General features: G+C 44.8%; 1 protein-coding gene across 1 annotated transcript in view; it reads left to right on the plus strand.

The window, feature by feature from the left end:
* LOC126540237 (uncharacterized) overlaps positions 1 to 23,957 on the plus strand; it is a 144,832-nt gene that overhangs the window by 72,146 nt on the left and 48,729 nt on the right. The window contains exon 2 of the mRNA XM_050187037.2: positions 21,892 to 22,452. Coding sequence (XP_050042994.1) covers positions 21,912 to 22,452 — 541 coding nt within the window. The 5' untranslated portion in view covers positions 21,892 to 21,911. The remainder of the gene's footprint in view (positions 1 to 21,891; positions 22,453 to 23,957) is intronic.

The following is a 23,957-nucleotide window of genomic DNA, read 5'->3' on the forward strand; positions in this document are numbered from 1 at the left end:
TTAACCCGCGTTTGTTCCTTCACACTATCTGCTCCTTTCTTATCCCCTAACGTTACACCGTCATTACACCGTCATTACACTGTCGAAGTAAATAAATTTAAGGTTCCGTTTATTGCTACAGCGATTCAAAATATTGCACTTCTGACTTCGTGGGGTGTATGATGTGGTGAATGAAGAGTGTGGAACTTCGAGTGGTCAACCGCGGCGTGTTTCGTGTGGTTTCAGGTGACTCAGTTTAACGGGCGAGCTCTGCGCTGTTTCCAGTGGCAAATGTAACTGTCGAAAGCGAAAGACACTTGTAGCCGAACGATGGGAAGTACGTACATTATCAGCCATTGCGCCCGTTTCAGCTGAAAGTGCACTCTTCTATTCCGCATGTGAATCCAGTTAAGTGCAAGCTCATTGTACTCCTTCACTCACTTATTTCAAGTGCATGTGTCTTTTGGGCTAGTCGGGAATAAATTGCTCGTGCAGCACTCAAGAACACAAACGGACTGAAGCATGCGTGACACAGAGCAGTCATGTTTGAGTCAGTGTGTCCTCATACTTGAGCACTGCAAAAAGAAATGATGTGTTTGCAACGTGTGCACCGTGTGCAGTGCATAGAAAGACCTGCATCATGCAAGATCTATGCATGTAGCAGCGTATACCAGGATTGCTTCAATGACTGCTTCAGAAGCAGCAAGTACTGAGTCAATAAAACTGTAATTGATTTTTTATCTCACTTTTTGTTTATGGAACGTGTAGATGGTGTGAGTACATTGTAGGGAAGGTGAAAAGTTGTCAGCAGTCCGTTGTGCAGTCGGTATGCTTAAAGTGCTCAAATGCCTTCAGCTTCTGCAAAAATTTTTCTTGCTGCTATACTATAAACTATAGCCTGAAAAGGATCAACTCAAAACCATGTTCCTAATGCATCTTCGCGGAATGTGTTTGATTAACAAGTTAATGCTTCCGCAGCAATGTTATGCCGATGCACAGTATATGTACTTGAAATAAATACATTCCGTAAAGGTGAACGACCGGGCCTAAAATAACACACTTTGTAGTAGCACTGCAAAAAGCGCTGCGGTGCCTATCAGCCACAACAAAACTGCAGCGCGTCCAACCTACTTTCTCGGAGGCACCTCTATAAAGATTGTGGGGGCCCTTCCCATTCTGGGTGTAACATTCAGCTCTTCTCTCAGCTTTTCCACATATGTCACCAGCACTGTATCTAACGATCGACCCATTCTTGGATTTGTGTCCCGTGTTTCCCTTCCCTGATGACCTGAGGTCTTCTGAACGCTCGACACTTCTATCATTCTTCCAAGACTTGAGTACTACTCATCAGTATTGTCCCCGTACCAAACTCGCGACGCTAACAAACTTGAGCTTGTTCAGCACCAGACAACCGGCACCCTCCACTCCCGCTTCTTTTGGTTGTCGCAAGCTCATGCCAGCCTACGAGGATTGCCTCAAACCCCTGAAGAGGCACACCCGGTAATATCATCGCAACATTGCACTAGTCTACACTGCAGGGTGCTTGACGGCTGTCTGGATAGCACTCATCTTTATTCAGTTCGGCTGAACAAATTATCAGCACAGCCTGAGCCCTCATCACGCCTGTATGGCCAGACACCACAGCTCCATGATTATATCTGGAGTACAGAGCTTTATCTCCGCCCCCTTGGCCATTCGGATTCTCCTTCCTTGCGACCAGACTGAATGGCACTCCTGTGTGTTGTGCACCCGTCGAATGTGCGCATGTGTGCCTTGCTGTGTGAGTGAGCAAGTGTGTACGTGCACGTGCCCGTGGAGGGGAAGGGGGTGTCTTTTGCACCCTGCAAATTCCTGCTCTAGATGGCTGGTTATGAGACGCTCTAACAAAGAGGCATCATTCTATTCTTTAGTCTGGAGTGCCATATTACCACTAACATTATTATTATTATTATTATTATTATTATTATTATTATTATTATTATTATTATTATTATAATCATCATTACGACCACATTGATTGTGTTGAAACCAGCGTCACAACTAATTCAAAATATTTCTGCACCTTCGTGCACTCTCACTCTTCTAGAAAGAGTGCCAAAGATGTAAGTGTTCTTGATTAAAATCGTGGTGCTGTCTCGAACAGTGCAGATGGCTTGGGAGAACATTTCTGTTCACTATATGGTGTGAAATATGCTTCAAGTAACTTTCCTTCTCAGTCTGGCAAGGCGTGTACGCTATCAGTCGATGAAAACCTTGTTTTTTTAGCGTATGAAGTACCTCAAACCTTTCCTTTCTTGTGGAGCTGATGGAATTTCTTCCGCAGAGCTCAAGACATATGGAAGCATACTTGTTCCGTGTCCTCACAAGCGTTTTTAATAGTTCCTTAAAGTGTAGTGCGTTTTCTAGCACTCAGAAGGTACCATGAACATTGCCCACGCACAAATCGGGTGCTAGATGTGCAGTTACTAACTGCCGGCTTACATCTATCCTCTGCAATGCGTCAAAAGTGTTTGCGTCTGTATTGGACTCCTTGCTGCCTGTTAGTGCTAAGAGCATATCAATGAACAGCATCGCTTTGTGGGCCGACGACTTAAAACTATTTCATGTTGTCAGCACTGTTCACGACTGCATCGAACTCCAAAAAGACATTTTTCACTCTAAAACTGGTGCAGAAACAATACTCTTAAATACTTTCAATACTATGGCAATAACTTATATGCGGAAAGCACACCATGTGCATACACCCAATGGGATGCTCGATTCGTTAGGGTCGATGAAATAAAAGATCTTGGTGTGTACCTCGACGGAATGCTACGCTTCTCTTCACATAGATAGCTACACAACATGCCCTTCACGCTCTTGGAAGTGCATGCTGAATATTGCGTGATTTTCACTCACACGTTGTGTTTATGAAATTGTAGTCTGCTGTGTGCCTTCCACTACTAGAGTATGCCTCTGTAGGAGGGTGTGCAACGTACAAATCTAATTCGGACCTCATTGAACGCGTCCATAATAAATTGATATCTATCTTCAAACACCGCTTTTGCCATTCTGGCGATCACAGTTGAGTCTTTTCCAATATACCTGAACTCGCAGCTCTAGATTCAAGACTTAATTAATCAAACCTTTTCTTCCTGTATAACGTGGTCCATGACATTATACATTCCCCAAAGCTTCTTGGTCATATGCATTTGTTCGTGCCACAACACTATACCCGGCAGCATTCCACATACATTATGCAAAAAAGAGAAGTGAGGCGTGCAGACAGGACACAAGAGTAGAGAAGTGGACAACACGAACGCCGACTATCAACTGAAGGGAACACTGAGGCGAAAAAAGAAAGAAGACACAAAACTCACCTGCGCATGCTCAGGAATGGTAACACCACCTGTCAGTCGGGTACACGTGCCGGTCTACGTGAGAGATAACTGTTAAGGCGCTTAATCTCTTCCTTATGTAAAGTAATCGAAGGCTGACTCTCGCACGCACTTCCACCATTATAGATATGCCATGCCTCTAGCATAAGACGCGTATCTTCATTCTTATACATGTACAATATCGCGCATTCATCTAACTCTGGCGTGCAGCTGCAATCTCGGCAATGTAGCGACAGATTAGAAGGCGATCCACCGGTTAACGACCTTTTATGTTCCATTAGCCTCTGATTGATACACCGTCCCGTTTGCCCTACGTAGAACTGGCCACAGCTAAGGGTAATATTATAAACCACACCCATACGACAGTCAGTAAAACTGTTGTTCTTGTTGTGCTTCACTGGACAAATATCTGTTCGTTCTTTGCCTTTTACCCGCTCCTTTTTATTCGGTACGGCAGCGCATATGTTACCTAGCCTATTGGGAGCAGTGAAAGCAACATTAACATCATATCTACATGCAACTTTTTTAAGCCTGTGTGACACTGAATGAATATGCGGAATAGCCACTACTCTTTTTTTGCTATTACTGCTTTCTGTAATCACGTCCGTCCCTCTCGAAACCGACTTCTTTAGGCGCTCAGCCACAGTGGCCACCGCTACACTAGGATAAGCTCCTTCTAATAGGCGGCGTACCTGCGCTTTAAAACTGGCGCTCATTTTGTGCATGCAGGGTCTGGTGAGGGAAGACTTAAGGCACGACATGGCAATTCCGTTTTTTACTACTTTGGAATGCTTGGATTGAAAGTTTAGGAACGGCTTCGAAGATCTTGGGGAGTACTGCCAACAAACATGATTTTGTTCGAAGATCAAGGAAATGTCAAAAAACTGAATTATGCGTCGCTGAGGAAATTCCTTGGTAAACTTTAATCCTCCCCCATAAAGTTTAAATTGCTCGCTTACTGAGGTGGCAGCGGAATCAAATTCTTCCGTATTTGAGAAAATCAGGTAATCATCAACGTAACGATATATCTTGATAACGCTATCACCTAAGGCTTTCTCTAAGCAGTTGTCAACCTTACTCAAGTAAATGTTGCTAAGAATAGGGGCAACCTGTGAGCCAATACAAATGCCTGATTTCTGCAGAAAAACGCCATCTCTCCACCCAGTCAGGGTCGACTTCAAGTACACTGAAAGAATTTCTAGAAAAGCTCCCGTGGAAACACCGCATCTGTCAATAAAAGCCGACTCTTGCACTTGTTTTTTAATGCCCTCATTTACGGAATTTAGCAACCCGTCATGCGGCAAGGAATCATACAGGTCTTCGATATCCATAATAAAAGCTGTACAATCACCAGGATTTTCCTCTCTCAAATACTGAACTAGTGCCCGAGAATTACGTAAGCAAAAGGGGTCTGAAAAAACTAATGAAGCTAAGCAGTTCTGTAGGTAACTAGCGACACAGACCTGCAACATCCCTTTCTCTGACACTATAGCACGAAAAGGAATTTCTTGTTTATGGGTCTTGCCCGAGAGAAACAGTTCTAAGGTGCGGGATTTAGCTTTCTTCACATTACAGACAAGCCTATCAAGATTATGTCTTGACAAGAGGTCAACCGCACGTTGCTTAACTACCGAAGGCTTGAGTTTTACTGGCTGTAAATTCTTTTCTATGGCTGAAATCGTTTTTTCTGAAAACATAAGCTTAAACATAAACAGAAGCCTTAAGTCTTCCCTCACCAGATCCTGCATGCACAAAATGAGCGCCAGTTTTAAAGCGCAGGTCCGGCGCCTATTAGAAGCAGGTTATCCTAGTGTAGCGGTGGCCACTGCGGCTGAGCGTCTAAAGAAGTCGGTTTCGAGAGGGACGGACGTGATTACAGAAAGCAGTAATAGCGAACAAAAGAGCAGTGGCTATTCCGTACATTCATTCAGTGTCGCACAGGCTTAAAAAAGTTGCAAGTAGATATAATGTTAATGTTGCTTTCACTGCTCCCAATAAGCTTGGTAAGATATGCGCTGCCGTACAGAATAAAAAGGAGCGGTTAAAAGGCAAAGAACGAACACATATTTGTCCAGTGAAGCACAATAATGACAACAGTTTTGCTGACTGTCGTATGGGTGTGGTTTATAAAATTACCCTTAGCTGTAGCCAGTTCTACGTAGGGCAAACGGAACGGTGTATCAATCAGAGGCTAATGGAACATAAAAGGTCGTTAACCGGTGGATCGCCTTCTAATCTTTCGCTACATTGCCGAGATTGCAGCTGCACGCCAGAGTTAGATGAATGCGCGATATTGTATAGGCATAAGAATGAAGATACGCGTCTTATGGTAGAGGCATGGCATATCTATAATTGTGGAAGTGCTTGCGTGAGCCAGCCTTCGATTACTTTACATAAGGAAGAGATTAAGTGCCTTAACAGTTATCTCTCACGTAGACCGGCACGTGTACTCGACTGACACGTGGTGTTACCATTCCTGAGCATGCGCAGATGAGTTTTGTGTCGTGTTTCTTTTTTCTCCTCAGTGCTCCCTTCAGTTGATAGTCGTAATTGCGCGTAATTGCTAGGCTGAAAAGCTTAGCGTAGGTGCATGAAATGTTTCGAGAATATCATTAACAGCCCCACGAAAGCTTCGGTTCATCTGCATGACTTTCCTTGCCAGTGTAGGCATGCCTTCAAGCCCAACACATTCATTAGTGAACGCTTGCACACAATACACATTTAGGCACAAAACCGTGAAATCTGGTGACATAAGTAAGAAAAATTATGATCGCCAGCATGTTATCATCTGAAAGGCCTTATTTTGCATGCAGCTCTCTAGTTACAGCTATTTTTAATTTGCTACATTTATATATTTTACTGACATATAAAATCTTGCCATTCAGCTTGTTTACCGTATCTCGAAAAAAAGTCGTGACGTAACTGTTAACACTTATGGAAAAAAAATCATATCTCTGACATTTGCTTTTCTCTCTTTTTCTGAGCAACGGGTGTTTCACCGTGCTAGATAATATTTTACTTCGTTCTTTTTTTATGAACTTGACTCCATGGTTAGAACGAAAAAGTAATAAAACTGAAATTTAGGGAGAAACCGTCGTTTACAAACGCTAGAGCAAAAAAAAAAGAAGAAAATATTCAACGAAAGTTCAACAGCAAGAGAGAGAGACAGAGATGAGGAGGAAAGCCAGGGAGGTTAACCAGATGTTTGTCTTCAAACGTTCTTTTGCGTTCATAATACCGATGCTAGACGAGAATGCAGGTCGCATTGCAATGTGTACATCAGCTTCACTTTTTTTCCAAACAGCGTTTGCGCACTACAAAGACATTGCAGATGCTTTGCATCACAGATGGCGCTATAAGAAAGTAGATAGGAACAATACAATCCGACCTGTTGCTCGCGCATATCTGGTAGAGCGTAAGGTGAAGCTTGCGTACGTTTATTTTTTAGTTACTTAAAATATCGAGAGGCACGTAATGCCCATCTTTAAGGAAACGAAAATGTATGGACATTCCACTTTTGCATCACTGACTGTGCAAAGCAACTCCAACTATGCCAAACACCTGTCACATGACGTAGAAAGCTCGGTCGCGTCTTGGCGTACCCTAGGACAACAGACTTCATCAAGCAGTAGAGCGTCGAGTTGAGCTAGTTGGTGGAAGTTAATCTTGCAATAAAAATACTTCATCAACTTTGCCTTTGGTTGACAAACACTTCGACAGTCCGTCTCCCCTAGAGCACTCTTTTTTGGGAGTAGCATAGACGCTACAAATGATGTTTCCTGTGCAGTCATTTCTGTTTTATTCTGCATCATCGTTCTGAAGAAGTTTTATTATAACTTTGTAATACGTAAAACTTCTAACCGTTGGATTTGCATCCACTTCTGCGCGAAAGATCGCCCACGTTTTCGTTTCTTCAAAAATGCTTTGTACGATGCCTCATTCTTCTGCACCAATGCACAATTTTTCTTTCATATTTGCCTAACGCTACTGATGGCTGCCAGCGTAACGTCACAGAGGTTGCAGCGCTGGGAGCTTATAAATATTTCTGTAGTAAAATGGAAATGGCAAGCTCCTATGTCAACGTCAGCATATTTTCCAGCGTGCTAAAAAGAACATACAAGATATATTTTTTAAACGTTAACAGAATCCTTAAATATCATCTGTGGCATGTAGCACACATCTACTCAATGAACTGGAATTATGTGAAGAGGCGGACATTACATACACTTCAAGTTCTACAAAATGCATAATTGAATAATTAACAAAATCTCACCGGCGAACATTTTGATAAATATTTTAGTGCCTGTGTTGCAACAAACCAATTCAAACCGGTGATTTCGCATGGGACATGCACTTGAAAAAGATTTCTAAACTAGCACCAGTTTTGAGATAAGCGCGGCGGAAGTTCCGATAAAGATGCGCTATTGTTCAACTTACTTTTTTAAGAAAACTTCGCACTACGGATTCAAACTGAAAAGTTACTGAAACGCCGATCCACTTCTTCGCAAAATTCGGAAAAGCATGTCTTTAAACAGGTATCATCCTCAGAGTTTGTTTTAAGTGGATATGAGTTTCCATGGCACCGGTTGCAATTATTAAAATGCAATATTTGCTGTATTGTAATTAGCTTAAATTTACTTACCAGTTCTTTGTTAATCAGTCAAATAGTCACCATTGTTTCTCGTACATGTTATGTCCACCACTCAGGAAGGCCTAGCTCAGGAAGTATAGTTGCACTACATTACAATCGGTCTATGGAAAATTCTGGTAACGATAAATTAAAAAGAAGGGGGTACATAGCCGGAACTATTAGATTGCAATTTGCTCATGTGCTTGTGGAGGATGAGGAAGGGGTAATGAGCGAGGGACATGAGGACAGATGATTTTTTCACTAGTTATTTATTGCGGTGAATAAAGCTCATTGAAAATGAAGGATGGAGTGTGCTTTAATTCATTTGCCGTAAGGACTGCAGGATCCGAAATTGGCGCGATGGCCAGTCAGCTCAACATTATGGCCATGACCACGCTGACGGGCCTCTTCCCGGGGAATTCGGGGACCCAAACACGGGCGGGGCAGCTAGGAATTCCACCAGCCCACATATAAGCGCTTCGAATGGCCGCATGGTACGCCTGCAGGTATTGCGCAATGTAGGACAGAGCGGTCTCCATGACAACTGCGCTTTTCTCTGCCCCGCCTTTGCGCTTCTCTCCCCTTCGTAGAATCATATTTGCTTCCGCGCTTTCTTCCCAAAGGCTTCTGGAATGCATTATCGACATTCCGAGCATTCTGTATAAGCGCACCGCTCTGGTAGACTTTCCAGAAAAAGGGGAGGGCGGGGGGCAGCGGCCTTCTAACAATATTTTCTTCCATTAAGGAACCCTTCAATGAAAGTATAGCTCGGATGCACTTAGTGCATACAAAAATTAGTTGCGGGTTACCTTTGAATTTGGTTCTTAAGACATTCTATGTAGAGAGGTTGCTTACTAGCATCTTAACAGAAGCTCGCTTTCTGAGAAGCATAAGGTAATACAGAAATTTTAGCCTGTGGCAGTTAGGTGTAAATTCCTTAAGTAGCACAGCTTAAGGCGTGGCTTAACGACGGAGACATCAGTATATACCTAGAATGCTTAATTGAAAAGCCTTTCAACTAGTCAGAGGTACACTTAAAAAAACTTGTACTCCCTGGGAAATTTCTTTTCTCGCAATAATAATGACGTCTACTGTTCCTGCAGTTCTTTTATTTAGCGCTGTACTTTCGATATTTTCGTGTCATAAAAGCTTTCAGCCTGATAGGCTTCTGTCATTCGTGACCTCAAAATGAGCACAGTAGGAAAGTATTTCGCAGTTTTAGTGCAGCGTAAAGCAAAATCTTCTAGCCTTATGAATCAACCAATTACCACCATCGTCTCCTTACAAATGTGCCGGTTTTCAATGGCACCGTACGTGTAACTACGTGAAAGGAAGCTGCCTGTAGGGAAAGTTTGATTCTGTAGACGTCATGAGCCACAAATTCGTGACCTAGCACTGCATGTGAGATATTTTTGAAAGCGAAGCTTTTCTTGCCGTCTTCTTCGACTTTCCCGCTGCTGCTGCTGCTGGTGCTACTGTGGCTGCTGCTGTGGCTGCTTCTATCGGCACACTGCGTGAGGGGGTGGGTTAGAGCGCGTATATACTCGTACCTCGAAGGAGCGCGTCAAAGAAGAAAAGGGACGCGAGAAACTCGTTTGGACCGCGCCGCGTTGAATGTGCACAATGCCCACTGGAGCTCCCGAGTCATCGCCACATCCTCCGGGTCGTCGCGGATTTGACCGTCTCTTGACAGCCGTAATTATCCATGACCCCCGCAAGTGCTTACTTTTCTACCAACGTGCATGTCCAGAGGGAAGCTAAATAGAATGGAAAACAGGACGCGGAAGAGAAGGCAGAGAAGGGGTAGAGCCGACGCAGTCGCGACACGTGTGAAGGAGAGCCTTGCCGCTCTTCGTTTGCAGTTTACATACAAATTCAACGGGGGTGGGGAGGAAGGGAATGATGAAAAGGTGACATGGTAAGGAAAGGGAACACTAAGGTACGGTACGGTGCGTTTCTGCTATTTCTGAAAATTAAAATCATGCAGGTATGTCTAGCGGACAACTTAAGCAGGGCGTTCAGAGGCAGAGCCGCATTAATTAAAGCGCACCGCAGGGTCTAAGCTACACAACGGAAGCGGTCGCACGTAAAATCAACACTTCTGTGGCCGCCGCGATAGCTTTGCGTCTATGGCATTGCTCGAGGTCAACGATATGACCAAGGAAGCCGAATTTTTATGGGGGCGAAATAAAAAACGCTCGCGCACTTTGATTTAGGAACACATTAAATAACAACATGGTGCCAAAATTAATTCGAAGTGTGCTACAACGGCCTGCCTCATGATCCGATTCTGATTTTGGCATGTACAGCCTCATAATTGAATTCAAGTTTAATGCTTCTTCCACGATGCGATATGCCATGGGAGGCAATGACAATGGTCAATCCTCTCAGAGGTTAGGAAATATGGCGCAGAACAACGCCTCAAACAAACACCTCTATCTTCGTGTTTTGTGTACCACGCAGACAAACAACAATGGTGCACGCAAGGCAACGTTTAACATCAACTCATCACTCTTGCGTTGACAAAACGTTGAAGAAATGAAATATTCGCCGTCAACATCACCGCTAATTATTGTCAATGAAAGCAAACAGCACAGAAAACTTCACTTATGTCGATTCCCACAATGCGTGAGATCTGCATATATTTTTTTTTTTATCTAGCGCTCCACAGCTATGTCACGTCGTCTGTCATAAGGAGAATGTCATCATGCACCGAAACTGCTGAAACTGTGCCATGGCTAGCACGAATGCTTCAATCTGTAAGTTTGAGAGGATGCTTACTACATAAGCTTGCTGAAGTTTTACGTTGAACACATCCACGCTTCTTTCGTCAACGCCTTACGGAAGCCCTCTTTAAATTGTAGGAATATGAACATATGAAAGCAGTCAAAACAAAATACCCCATCTGAGGCCAATTCTATCTTCAGTGACTATGAACCACTAGCAGCAACATTGCACTAGAAGCGCAGCGAACTTTGCTTTTGATGTTTTCTAAAGGCTCGCTTATTGTTAGCCAGTTTTGGGCGTGCCAGTCTCATTTCTCACTTGCAGAGGGCCACCGCGATAATACTGCCCTCACCTCAGTAGTCTTCCTAGCGATGCTGCATTATAGCCACATGGAACTGTATTTCATACCAGACGCTTACATTCTTGACTGGTGTTTATTGCGGTGTTGGATATGCCTGGGGCCCCAAGTATCTGAAGGCACAGTGAAGTGTCCAAAGGGCTCTGCCTCCACGTCCGCAAAGGATGCTTGCCATCTGCTGTGGTTGCGCTGAGAGACAAAAGCCACAAGAGGGACAGTGCTTGAGTTCTCGGCGTAGGGACAGACCAACGCACAGACAGCGAACGGTTAATCTTGGATGATAAGCGCCACCGGTCCCTGATGGGTCTTCTTCAGGAAGGACTGCGTTCATTTCAATGATACTACAAACCGTGTGATTGAAAAAAAAATGTTCTATGCTTTCTGCATACACAAAGACTAGAGATGCTGACAGGAATATCGAGTTTTGGTGCATTCAATGGCGTAGGGTGTGGCTTCGGATAAGGTCTTGAAGAAACATACAGCAACTGCCAGCACACTTGTCTTAAGTGCGGGAACAACGTGCAGCTGAGGGCGTCTGCACCATCACCGGAAGTTAATTTGGCCGGAAATCCTCGCTTCTGTGCCTGATTGCCTGTGCGTGCATTATCTTACTCTTGTATGCAGCAAGCACGGTAGCAGCAGTCACTAAAAGTCCTGGAAAGACGATAAGGCACATCGACGTTTGCTGCTTCGGCGATTGGCGGGGCTCGCCTAGCGTACTGTGCAATAGTAAATAGTGAAATGAACGGTGAAAGACAGATGCACGCTGCAAGACGTAGTAATGGTAGTCAACTCGTCTGCAAACGCATGCGCAAATCAACTTGTCGCCCGCAGCGCTCGCATAGCGGCTATGGTGTGGCGCTGCTATGCACGAGCTCACAGGATCGAATCCCAGCCACCGCGGCTGTATTTCAATGGGGGCGAAATAGAAAAAAAACACCCGTGTGCTTAGATTTAGGTGAGCGTTCATTAACCCTAGGTGATCAAAATTATTCCGAAGTACCCCGCTATGGCGTACCTCATAATCAAATCATGGTTTTGCCACGTAAAATTCTCTAGTTTAATTTTGATTTCAAATAGTCTCGAGTCAGTGGTCTCTGACACGAAGCGAAAATATATGACCACAAAGTTCGACAGGGTCTAAACGCGTAAAGTGCGTGCTCAGAGTTTGTCCATCTGTCCATGAATGTACTGATAGAAGTAGTATTTAGATATTTAACTTCATTTTTGCCCGCAAGTGCTTTCTTAATATACGTTTCACGAATGCACACGCAATGTAATTTTCCATTGGCTATCTCGTAAAGCCCACCGAGGAACGTCACTTTTCATGAATTCCACGTTCGCCAATTCATGTCAACAGTGTATGAAATACGCGATTTTTACAGACACGTAAGCCATGGGTGCCACTTGTTCATTCACACAAGCTGTATTGGAAATCACGTAATGCAGAATATTTTCATTTCAGCAAGTGCTGTTTCCATGCAGAAATCGAAGCTTCATGACATGCATCCTCTTAGGCAGCATATTATACAGGGTGCCTCAGCTTATTTTAGCCAGAGTTTAAAAATATGCATATGACACGTAGCTGGACCGAACCAAGGTAATGTTGCTTGCCATCGCTAGGAGATAGTCGAACAATTTTTTTTTTCATTCCGCAAAATAAGATAATTAATCTCATTCAATTAATTATCCTCTCAAATATTATAATTACATGAAAAGTGTCAACGAGAAAATTGTAGAGCGACATGAAAAACTCCCGATGCAGCTTTCTGCTAACCCATACTTGCTACATAAAAGTGTTGTTTCGAGCGTCAAAGAAGCCGGCAGGATACATGCAGAGCGCCCCGAGTGGCCAGTCGCGCGGAAATTTTGCGTGCATGTACGGGCTTCTTTATCGCTGGAAAAAACACTTTTAAGTAGCACGTATTGAGCAACAGAAATTTGTATCGGGAGTTTTTCATGTCGCTCTAGAATGGTTTATTGACACCTTTCATCTGATTATAATATTTGAAAAGTTGATGAGGGAATTACACTTAATTATCTAATTAGGCGGTATGGAAAGAAAGAACACTGAGTATCTCCAAGCGACGGCACGCAAAAAACCTTTATTCTGTTCTGCTACGTGACATTTCCATATTTTAAAGCTCTGGCTCAAGTTAGCTCGGACACTCTGTATAAACACATAAAGGGCAATAGAAGCGAGGAAAAGACGTAATAGTTATGCGCAAGCTAGAGAGAAGTAATTAATAAAAGGAAATTGAAACATCCACCCAAACGTACCTAAGTGCCACAAAGGAAGCCGATACGGGTTCCTAGTAAGAAAAGCCTCGCAGTTGAGGAAAAATTCGTCCTGGTCCGGGACTAGAACCCGGGACCACCGCCTTCTAAGCTCTACCATCTGGTAAGCTCTACCATCTTACATAACCAGGTGGCTAGCAGATGGCAGGGCGAAGTCGAATTTATCAACAACTCGAAGCAAAGGCAAGATTTTGACGTAATATAATAACAGGAAAATGAGACTATTACGTCAAATTCATGACCTTGCTTCGAGTTGATAAATTCGACTTCGCCCTGCCATCTGCTAGCAGCCTGGTTATCTCATATGGTAGAGCGGCTGCAGCGGAAAGGCGGTGGTCCAGGGTTCGAGTGTCGCACCAGGACAAATTTTTCTTCAAGTGCGAGGCTTTTCTTTCGAGGAACCCGTATGGGTTTCCTTTGTAGCACTCAACTGCGTTTGAGTGGATGTCTCATTTTTCCTTTATTAAGAAGCGAGGACAAACAGGCAACTAATCTGGGAAGAGAACTGCGTGATGCGCAATGAATAACGCGCTGACACAAGAGGAACTCATTTGACTCACTGACTGACTGCGCCATGCTTTATAGAAAACATTCAGTGCACATTCGTCAGAAGTTGGCATGCATTCTTAGACAGTACGATGAGCCCTGCACTCCTCCGTGAATTGCTCCTTTAGGAATACCTTATGCTCTACGCGAGCACTTATTCAGCGTGGTACCCATATTGTGCAACAACTGCAAAACGAGTTACACTTACGATACCACTCTATTCGTATCCACAAGGGAAGTGTTCCTCGCGGGAACAACGGTGTCCCTCATGCTGGTTGCTGCATAAATTTGCATGTCTTTCGCCTGGCACCGCCGGAGAACCTCTTCAAAAAAGAGCCTCTAACCAAGAAAAATGAGACTCAAGGGTCACAGGTGAAGTGAACTCCTTGTAGCGGAATGCATTCTAAAGCACCTAACGACATGGTAAACATGCACGCTTATCGCATAAAAGGCATCCATTTTTGAGACCTCGCTACGAAAAGCGTATGCCCAGGGGGGCCATTGCGGCATTCTTACTACGTTTTTTTCCCCTCATGACAACTGTCCCAAAGGCACAAAGCACCTAAATGTCCCTGTACATGTTTCAATTTTGCAGCGCTGCTTTATAAGTATTAGTATAAATCTGTACATCATTTCTGTTAAAAAATATATGGCACTATAGTCGCTAGTGTAGGCCTCCTAGCTAGTCCCTAGCAATGCGCTATACGGCGGCATGCTGGGCGCAATGATGCTTGCAAGGCAACTGCTGCTGGGCAGAAGGAACAGCGCTCTAGCAGCCACTGGGCATCTCACAACGCTGGCCTAATCAGGAGCTTCGGCAATGCTGTCGCAGTCATCGCACCGCGCGGGTGCATCAGATGAGACTGACAGGAAAGCTTCAGCGCTAGTGGGCGGCAACTGAACTATTAGGCACTCGCTTGGCTTCTACGGTCCGTTCTGTGAACGCGCGTCCGTAGACGTTGCAGCTAAGCGGGAACGCTAGTGTTCTCGTGCTGTTAGTGCGCCCAACGGCCATGGCTGCAGCGGAAGACGGAGAGCCGCCCCTTTCTCTACCACAGAGCCTGTAAAGCGGAGTGTGACGGTGCGGCCACTTCTTGTGTGCAGCCTTGCGGTAACCACGTCCTAGGCGACCATCTAAACCTTCGCGCTTTATCGGACTGACGCAGCCCAACACTTAAGCAAGCTAGCGCACCGTATGACATTGAGGAAGTGGCACGCACCTCAATTCGCCCAGCATCGATTGCATTCCACCGACCCATCTATGCAAATGCGGCTGTTACCTCGGCATCCGCGATATGAGGAAATAATGCTAGGCCGCTTACGCTTGGACGCCGCATTCAACCATCACTGATAGCGCCGAGTGCAATGCCTGTGGTGTTGAGGAGACGGAAAAAAATATATTGTGCTACTGCCCATCATTTGCATTTGAAAGACATCACTTCTCATCATCATCATCATCAGCCTGTTTTATGCCCACTGCAGGTCGAAGGCCTCTCCCTGCGATCTCCAATTAGCCCTGTCCTGCGCCAACCGATTCCAACTAGCACCTGTGCAACTTTCCCAATTTCGTCGCGCAACCTATTCTTCTGCCGTCCTCTACTGCGCTTCCCTTCTCTTGGTACCCGTTCTGTCACCCTAATGGTCGAATCGTTATCTAATCTGCGCATTAAATGACCTGCCCAGCGCCATCTTTTTCTCCTAATGTCAATTAGAATATCGTCTATACCCGTTTGCTCTCTGATCCAAACCGCTCTCTTTCTTTCTCTTAAAGTTATGCCTAGCATTATTCGTTCCATCGTTCTTTTCGCGGTCCTTAACTTGTTCTCAAGCTTCTTTGTCAGTCTCTAAGTCTCTGTCTCCTATGTCAGCACCGGTAAAATGCACTGATTGTTTACCTTCCTTTCCAATGATAACGATAAGCTTCCAGTTAGGAGCTCACGATGTCTGCCGTGTGCGATCCAACCAATTTTTACTCTTCTGTGAACTTCCTTCTAATGGTCAGTGTTCCCTGTGATTAGATGACCTATGTTAACGTACTCCTTCACACACTCTAGAGGCTGACTTGCGATCCTCAACTCTTGTTTCCTTGCCCACCTATTCATCATTCTTTGTCTTCTGCATATTTTTCTCCTACCCCACTCTTATACTCTCGCTGTTAAGGTCCTCAATGATTTGTTGTAACTCGTCTGCAGTATTGCTGAATACAACAATGTCATCGGCAAACCGAACGTTGCTGAGGTATTCGCCGTCGATCCTTCCTCCTAAACCTTCCCAGTTTAATAGCTTGAATATTTTTACAAGCACCCAGTGAATAGAATTGGAGTGATTATGTCTCGTTGTCTGACCCTTTTCTTTATAGGTATCTTTCTACTTTTCTTGTGTAGAATTAACGGGGCTGGGGAATCTCTGTAGATATTTTCCAGGGTATTTACGTAAACGTTCCGTACTCCTTGATTGCGCAATGCCTTTATGACTGTTAGCATCTCTATTTAATCAAATGCTTTTTCGTAATCTATGAAATCCATATAGAGAGGCTTACTGTATCTGCGCGTTTCTCGATAACCTGATTAATGACATGGATGTTATCCATTGTATAGTATCCCTTCCCGAAGCCTGCCTGTTCCATTGGTTGACTAGAGTCCAGTGTTGCCCTTATTCTATTGGATATTATTTTGGTAAATATTTTATACAATATTGGCAGAAAGCTAACGGGCCTATAATTTTTCAGTTCTTTAACGCCTCTCTTTTTCGGGATTAGCATAATGTTTGCATTCTTGCAGTTTTCTGGGACCATTGCAGTCGATAGACACTTCGTGCAGAGAGCCGCCAGTTTTCTAACATTATGTCTCCTCCATCTTTAAATAAATCGACTGTCATTCCATCTTCTCCTGTCGCGTTTCCCTGTTTCATGTCTTGCAAGGTCCTTCTGACCTCACCTCCAGTTATAGGAGGCGCTTGTGTATCCTGTTCATTATTGTTTCGAATGCAGTACTCCTGAGTACTCTGGTCAGTATTGAATTCTTCCACTGCCTTTAATATACCTTCGAGATTACTGATGATATTACTCTACTTTTCTTTCAGTGCACACATCTTGGTTTGTCCTATGCCAAGTTTCGTTCCCACCCATTTCAGGCTGCGTCAATCTTTTACGGCTTTTTCAGTCTTTCTCTCGTTATAATTTCGAATATCACTTATTTTCGCCTTCTTGATCAGTTTTGACAGTTCCGCGAATTCTATCTTATCTCTTGAGTTGGAAACTTTCCATCTTTGTCGTTCCTTTATTAGGTCATTTGCTACTTGGGAGACCTTGCCTACTGGTTGCCTTGGTGTCTCGCCTCCCACTTCACTTGCTGCCTCTGAAGCCAGCCTCGTTAAGGTTTCATTCATTAACTCTATGACATCATCACCTCTCTGTTCTAAGGCTGCATATTTGTTTTCAAGTACCTGCCTCTTTATCTTATCTTTATCTTATCTAATTTATCTGCTTTAACCCTTACTGCCCCTAAGTTGACCTGTTTCTTCTTGACCAATTTTACTCTTTCTCTGTTCAAATTGAGGTGAATCCTAGCCCTCACTAACCTATGATCACTGCACTTTACCCTACCTATCACTTCTACATTCTGCACTATGCTGGGATCGGTCGAAAGTATGAAACCAATTTCATTTCTTTTTCACAGCTAGGGCTTTTTTTTTTTCAGGTGCACTACGTTTTCTGAAAAAGGTGTTCATTATTCTCAGCTTATTCCTTTCTGCGAAGTTCACCAGCATCTCTCCTCTTGTGTTTCTAGAATCGACGCCGTAGTTGCCAATTTCCTGTTCAACGGCCTGATTTTTTCGGACTTTTGCATAGAAGTCACTACTGTATACCGAGTTTGCACTTTTCTCATCACTAATTGAACACATTCATAAAACTGATCTACTTCCTCATCGTCGTGACTGGATGTTGGAGCGTAGGCTGGTACTACCTTTAATCTATACCTCTTATTAAGTTTGATTACGACTACTGCTACTCTCTCATTAATGCTGTAGAATTCGTCAATGTTGCCCGCTATGTCTTTATGGATTAGAAATCCTACCCCGTATTGCTTCTTGTCAGGGAGACCTCTATAGCTGAGGACATGGCCGTTATTTAGCAATGTATAAGCCTCATCAGTGCTTCTAATCTTACTAAGGCCGATAATATACTAAAGAGCCTCCGGTAGCTCCTCAAGGAGTCCTGCTAAGCTAGCCTCACTCGACAGGGTTCGGCTATTCAAGGTTGACAGGGTCAGTTTCCATTGGCGGCCTGTCCGGAGCCAGAAATTCTTAGCACTCTCGGCTGCGTTTCAGGTCTGACCGCCGCTTTGGTCAGCTGCTCCGCAGCTGCTGGGGACTGAGGCCCGTGGGTTGATTGTAGATATCATCAGGGAGGTTGTGGCCGAATACTGCACCATGGTGGCCAATTGCTGTTCTGGTGAGGGAGTGTCTTTGCTGAAGCTTAGTGAGCCTTCCTAATGTGGTTGTACCTGGATGAGTATAGCCCCACTCGCTCTCGGTATCTTTCTCCGGTGTCAGGCGTCACTCCAAGCCTGCACATGTAGTGCACTGGAGAATGTCAATTTCAAATGAACCATCGTCAAAAAAAAAAGTCCGGGGGGGGGGGGGGGGATTGCAACTTCCGACTACCGCAAACGAGCACTCGACATAGCTCAGTAAGAATATCCCGCAGGCGGCTGGGCCCTTGTCCCCGAAAAGTACGGCTCAGAGGGCGCTACATGCACAAGAGATCCGCTGATTTGCCTGCCCTTTGTGGGTTTTGCAGTGTTGCACGATATAGTGTTAATATATAGTATACGTTGCACGCTATAGTGTCAATTCTGCGTGGCCTTAACGTCTTGTTTCCGGAATCTCACGCCTGCACGCGGTCTTGAACGCGCGTGGGTACATTATATATTTTCGCTGAATTTGAACAGCACTTAACACTTGCGTGTAAAAATAAAAAAGGCCAATGTTTTCAGCGCTTAGGGAGAGGGCCCGAGTCGCGTATCATGCGCTCGTCGCGTCTGCTTGTCTCTTGGAGTCCGAAAGCTAGCGCACCCGGGTAGCTATTCAGAATGGCAGCAACGTATGAGGCGCGCTGCCAAAACGGGCTTTCTTTGAGGTCGAAAAATTTCCGCACAAAAGGAACAGAGAAAAATGATGGGAAGGGTTTTTTTTTTGACAGTATTCACGCAAAGAATGAGGAAAAGCAAGTAGCGAGAACACCTTGCTGTAAAATTAACGCACACATTTTCAGCAAGTCAGAACGATCGTATACGCGTCTATTCCTTTCACCTACATCTGCGGTTATTCTTTCCTGATTGTTTTCGTTTGTATCCCCGAGAATCGTTTTGTGACCGCGGCAGTAGCAGATCCGTCAACGGCTTACAAGCGCTAAATGTTCAAACCATGTCTCACTGATCGAGTAAGGCACCACTGTAGGTTAAATGAGGCATACAATTCCCAAATCCCTAGCGTTTAGGCCCGCAGCGTTCCTAGAAAAACTACGGGGTCCCTTAGCCCCCCCCCCCCCCCCCCCCCCCCACACCCCCACTTACTCCTTCTACTTAGATCTGGTATTACCGCTGTCCAGAGCTGTAGAAAGGCTGAATACAGCATTGGGAGCTGTCATGGTCGCCTGCTTTGAGCGACGGTCAGCGCGGTATTCAGTGATACACCACTTTTTCAGAGCTGTAAACAGTTAGAACCGTGAAGATATTGAGATCGTGGCTTCGCATATCGCAGCTACAAAAGGATGCAAGAGCTCTGCTGGATATTGGGAAGCTACCGAATGGAGCAACCGTCTGTGATGCGGACTGAGTGACCATCAGTTGATATAGAGCCGAAAATGCTTACCGCGTCGGCGATATCCACAGTGAACTTTCTCTTATTTTCTTAATCTTTCCTTCCCATTTTTCCCTTCCCCCAGTGTAGAGTAGCCAACCGGGCTCAGTCCTCGTTAACTGCCCTGCCTTTAATTTATTATTTAGCCTTTCTCTAACCGCACGCCTGCAGCGGATGCACCGTCCACACAATATCGAACGGCATGGTCGATGCATGAGTGCACCTTTAGCGTCCGTATAATTGGTGTCACAATAATACTGCATAATACGAAAACATTTACAAGTCTACCAGGAAGGTGACTCTTCTGTACTGTATAGAAAGAAAATGGGTTAGCACAATGAAACTTCTCGGTTGGGAGGATAGGATCACCAATATTTTTGTAACCTCGCACATCAACTAGATGTAGTCGTTATATTATTTCTGTCATTGGGACGCTGCTTCAGTATTTGTGGCCGTCAACCGAGCAATTAAACCACTGTGGACAAAAAACCCAGTGGGACCAAATATTTTATATTTATGTAAGCACACAACTGTAGACACACAAGAATTACCACAAGAAACAGTGATACTAATGAATGATCTACAAGTTTTCAAATTCAGCTCAGCAATGCAAAGATGGAAGGCACAGGACGACGAGTCCTTGGTTTGAGCTTGTTCTTTCAACTCTTCAGGCGTTCTTTCTTCGCTGTGTCATGCATAAAAATAGCGCCGTTAACGATGCTACCACAACAGACAGACAATCAGCCGTGCAGCATTCTATATGTAAGCATCTATTGGGCCTCACACTACGCTTGTGCAAACGGTCTGCCTACACATTGCGCAGGTGGCTTTTCTGGTGAAGACTTCACACAGCCGATGGTATCGTAACAAATCATAGCGCACAAACGCATTGACGAACAGAAAAACAGACGAGTGACTAGAGTAAACATCGACCCCTCAAAACAATGCTTGGTCCATAGTTATCGCACGTATTCTGTCTCTGTTTTTCGGTCCGCCTGTGTGATGTCTAACCAACAAATCCTAACTGCAACAATTCTGAAGCCAATATTTATCCCGCGAGACGACTTGCCAACCTGGCGCACTTTTTGTTCAAGCCTAATGTGAATAGATAAACATAAATCTTGAATTACAGCACGGAATAAGTACGCGGACGGGAGCAAAAGCGGACCCGCGACTTGGTTTCACGAATGACTTATCTTTAACTCAAGTGTGACAAACAGTACAGCCTACATCTGCATTGAAATAACTACGTATGTACACAACATGTACAAGTCAATTAAATTGCTTGAACACATTTACAACCTCTTTTTGGCATATGACAACAGTATACTAGAGGGCATAGCGGGCGTGTAACGAAATGTGTTCGAAGTTCCTTAACAAGCTGAAATCAAGAAGGGGGCCGTCAGATTGAGTAGCCCCCCGCGGTATGGAAGTTTGACAAAGAGGGATAAAGCGCTTCAGAAAGGCTAGGCAACGTTTCTATATGTGGGCCTTTCTTTGTCAAGGACTTATGACAGAATTAGGTTTGCCGTTGAAAAGTTGGCCAGTTTTTCTGAGGCACTTTATCTCTGTTTATCTAACATCTATACCACAGTAAAATAGGAAAGATGATGTGTTTCAATTATTTCCTCTCGGTTGATTTTACTATAAAGGCATAGGCTTGAAAATTTCTCGGTACACTAATAAGACGAGTAATTAGGCAAATTGGACTAATTAACGCCTTACCTTTTATGGCTACGCTAGTGATCTCAATAGACGACTTGAACGCGCCACCCAAACAGCTTATAACCCTTTCCTGAACTCCAGATGTTTATATAGCTAATTTCTTCCCGAAATTGCCAATCGGGGCGCACCTAACAACACGAGTGGTTCTATGCCTGTGACATCTTTCTTGTGAGGTATGGCAAGGAAGCTTGAAACCCTATTTCACCAGTATTCTTTCCTGTTACACACTTATATTGTAGTAGTCGTCGAGCATAGATGCTTATCCTAACTATGGCGTGGATTTATAAGAGGCAAAAAAGGAGGGGAGAAAGAATTGAAGATGGGCCGAAACCTAACAAAACACAAACCCCCGGAGTTCTGTTATATTATTGTCATCTTTGCTTGTGCAGGCTAGGGCACGGCCGCCGGCATGCTGCGCAGCGGCTCCCTGCTTGTCCTGGTGGCGGGCCTGGCGCTCTGCCTCGACCTTGACAATGTCCAGAGGTCATCCCACTTCCCCGGCTCGAACGGCCCCTCTTCTCACCAGGGCCAGCAGCACCACTACGCGGCCTCCAAGCGCACCTCCGTTCCCCGGAGGGACCCCGAGGAACTCCACGGGCGGCCCCTGGTGGCTTCCGCCGGCAGCAGCCCAGAAGAGAGACTCTACTACCGGCTCCTCTCCAGTCGCATGGCTCGGCTGCTCCCCGCGCTCTTGGGCGAACAACAGCAACAGTACCCAGGAGAAGCTCCCGTGGTCGGTGCGTCCTCATTCTTCGACGACGACAGCGACGACGAGCGGGACGACAGCCGCCATGATGCCAGCAACGGCGGCGTGGCAGATGAGGACGCCGGAGAGGAGGAGCAGGGAGACGAGCAAGAGGCAGACCAAGTGATGATGTACCTGCCCAAGCGACGCGTTGTCCACTCCACGGCTGGGAGCATGAGGAGGAGGCTGCAGCAGCCAATGTTTGGTGAGTGCGGTCAAGAGAGAATGGAAAGGCCAGTGGTCAATGTGGCGCGCGTTCGGTTTGCTACCGCACACATGAAGAGTGTTAAGGGATGAAAAAAATGATAGGGGGGAGAGAGAACGCCCAGTATGCCGTTCCAATCGGAGGTGCACCTCGACACCGCAGGTCGTGACATCAACGTCCCTCATGGCCAGTGAGGTAACCCGAACATCATAGCCTGAATTGACAAAAAAAGTGTATTCTTTTCAGATAACGTTGGGCACCTTGCGCTTGCATCATATGGCACGCGGTAAAATGTATTGTCGGGTAACTAAAGCAAAGTCTGCTTTGCCTATATTCCCAGGTTTGCCTTGGCTTCGTGGCTGTTGGGTGCTGTTGGGTCGGACGCTGTGCCAGTGAATATATTTGTGCAAATATATAGAAGCGCCATATGAGTGCCGAAGGAAAGCAATTGTGAATGGCCTGATTGAACCCTCTTTTGTTGACAAAGTATGCTCGCCTCTGTTTTGGGCAACGAAATAAAAAGTTACTACAAAAAACCTAAACAAATAATCTCGGCTCACAGGCATATGTAAAGCACACCATTCTGGAAATAAAATGGTGGGCTATCTTTTTGTGTTAAGCTAACGTTACTTTCTTTAATTTACCCACTTAGTATGTGTCAGCGGCGGTGGGCCCGCTTTTTGTTCATCCTGCAGGTTTAGCATGTGCCAATGTGGCAAAAGAGGAGCAGAATCTCTAAAAGTTGTTTGAAAGTTGTCGTACCTTCCTGTACATAGAGCTGTCATCAGCATTCTTGCCTCGACAGGCACTTTACATCGCCTTCATACTTGTGTCACTGCTGTGCATTAGTCTCGCACTGTACATACACCTAACTTTAAGTTTGAATTTTAGCGTAGCCTGTGAGCGATTTAAGGCATAAACATACATATTGCCTTACAATAATGTTGTGACTTTTGCAGTGGATAAAAAAAATTTAAGGAGATTACACGTAGATATATCACGGAAGTAAACAAAATTGTACGCATCACCGTTGCTGCCTAAGCATTTCATTAGCCGCTTCACTATTGCTTTGATTTACATAGATCTGAACTTGTTTTTAATTCTTATGTCTAAAAAAGCACGTCATCACTATGTATTTCCCAATTGGGGATGGTTACAGTTATAAGAGGCCGCTGCGCTACGTTGGCACGGGTAGAGTTGAACCAATACTTAGGTATGCGATCGTAATCCAGTGATGCATCTTCGCAAGATGTCATATAGCGCTGTCTCCAACATTCGTTTTTGTTAGCTGCTTGAGAACATTTCTCTCCTGCGCAAGACGTCGACATTGTGAAGTACGTAGAGCACCCAATACATACGAAAGAACGCCCCGCGGTTGCTGAAAATATCGCATTCTTCATGTCTACAGTCGCATATTTGCTGTCACTGGTCTGTGGTATACATTCGGTAGTTGTTCTAACAAAGATAATAGGCACTATACATCTCAACCTAAGTTCCATGTCCAA

This window comes from Dermacentor andersoni, chromosome 2 (assembly GCF_023375885.2).
Source record: "Dermacentor andersoni chromosome 2, qqDerAnde1_hic_scaffold, whole genome shotgun sequence".
Lineage (NCBI taxonomy): Eukaryota > Metazoa > Arthropoda > Arachnida > Ixodida > Ixodidae > Dermacentor > Dermacentor andersoni.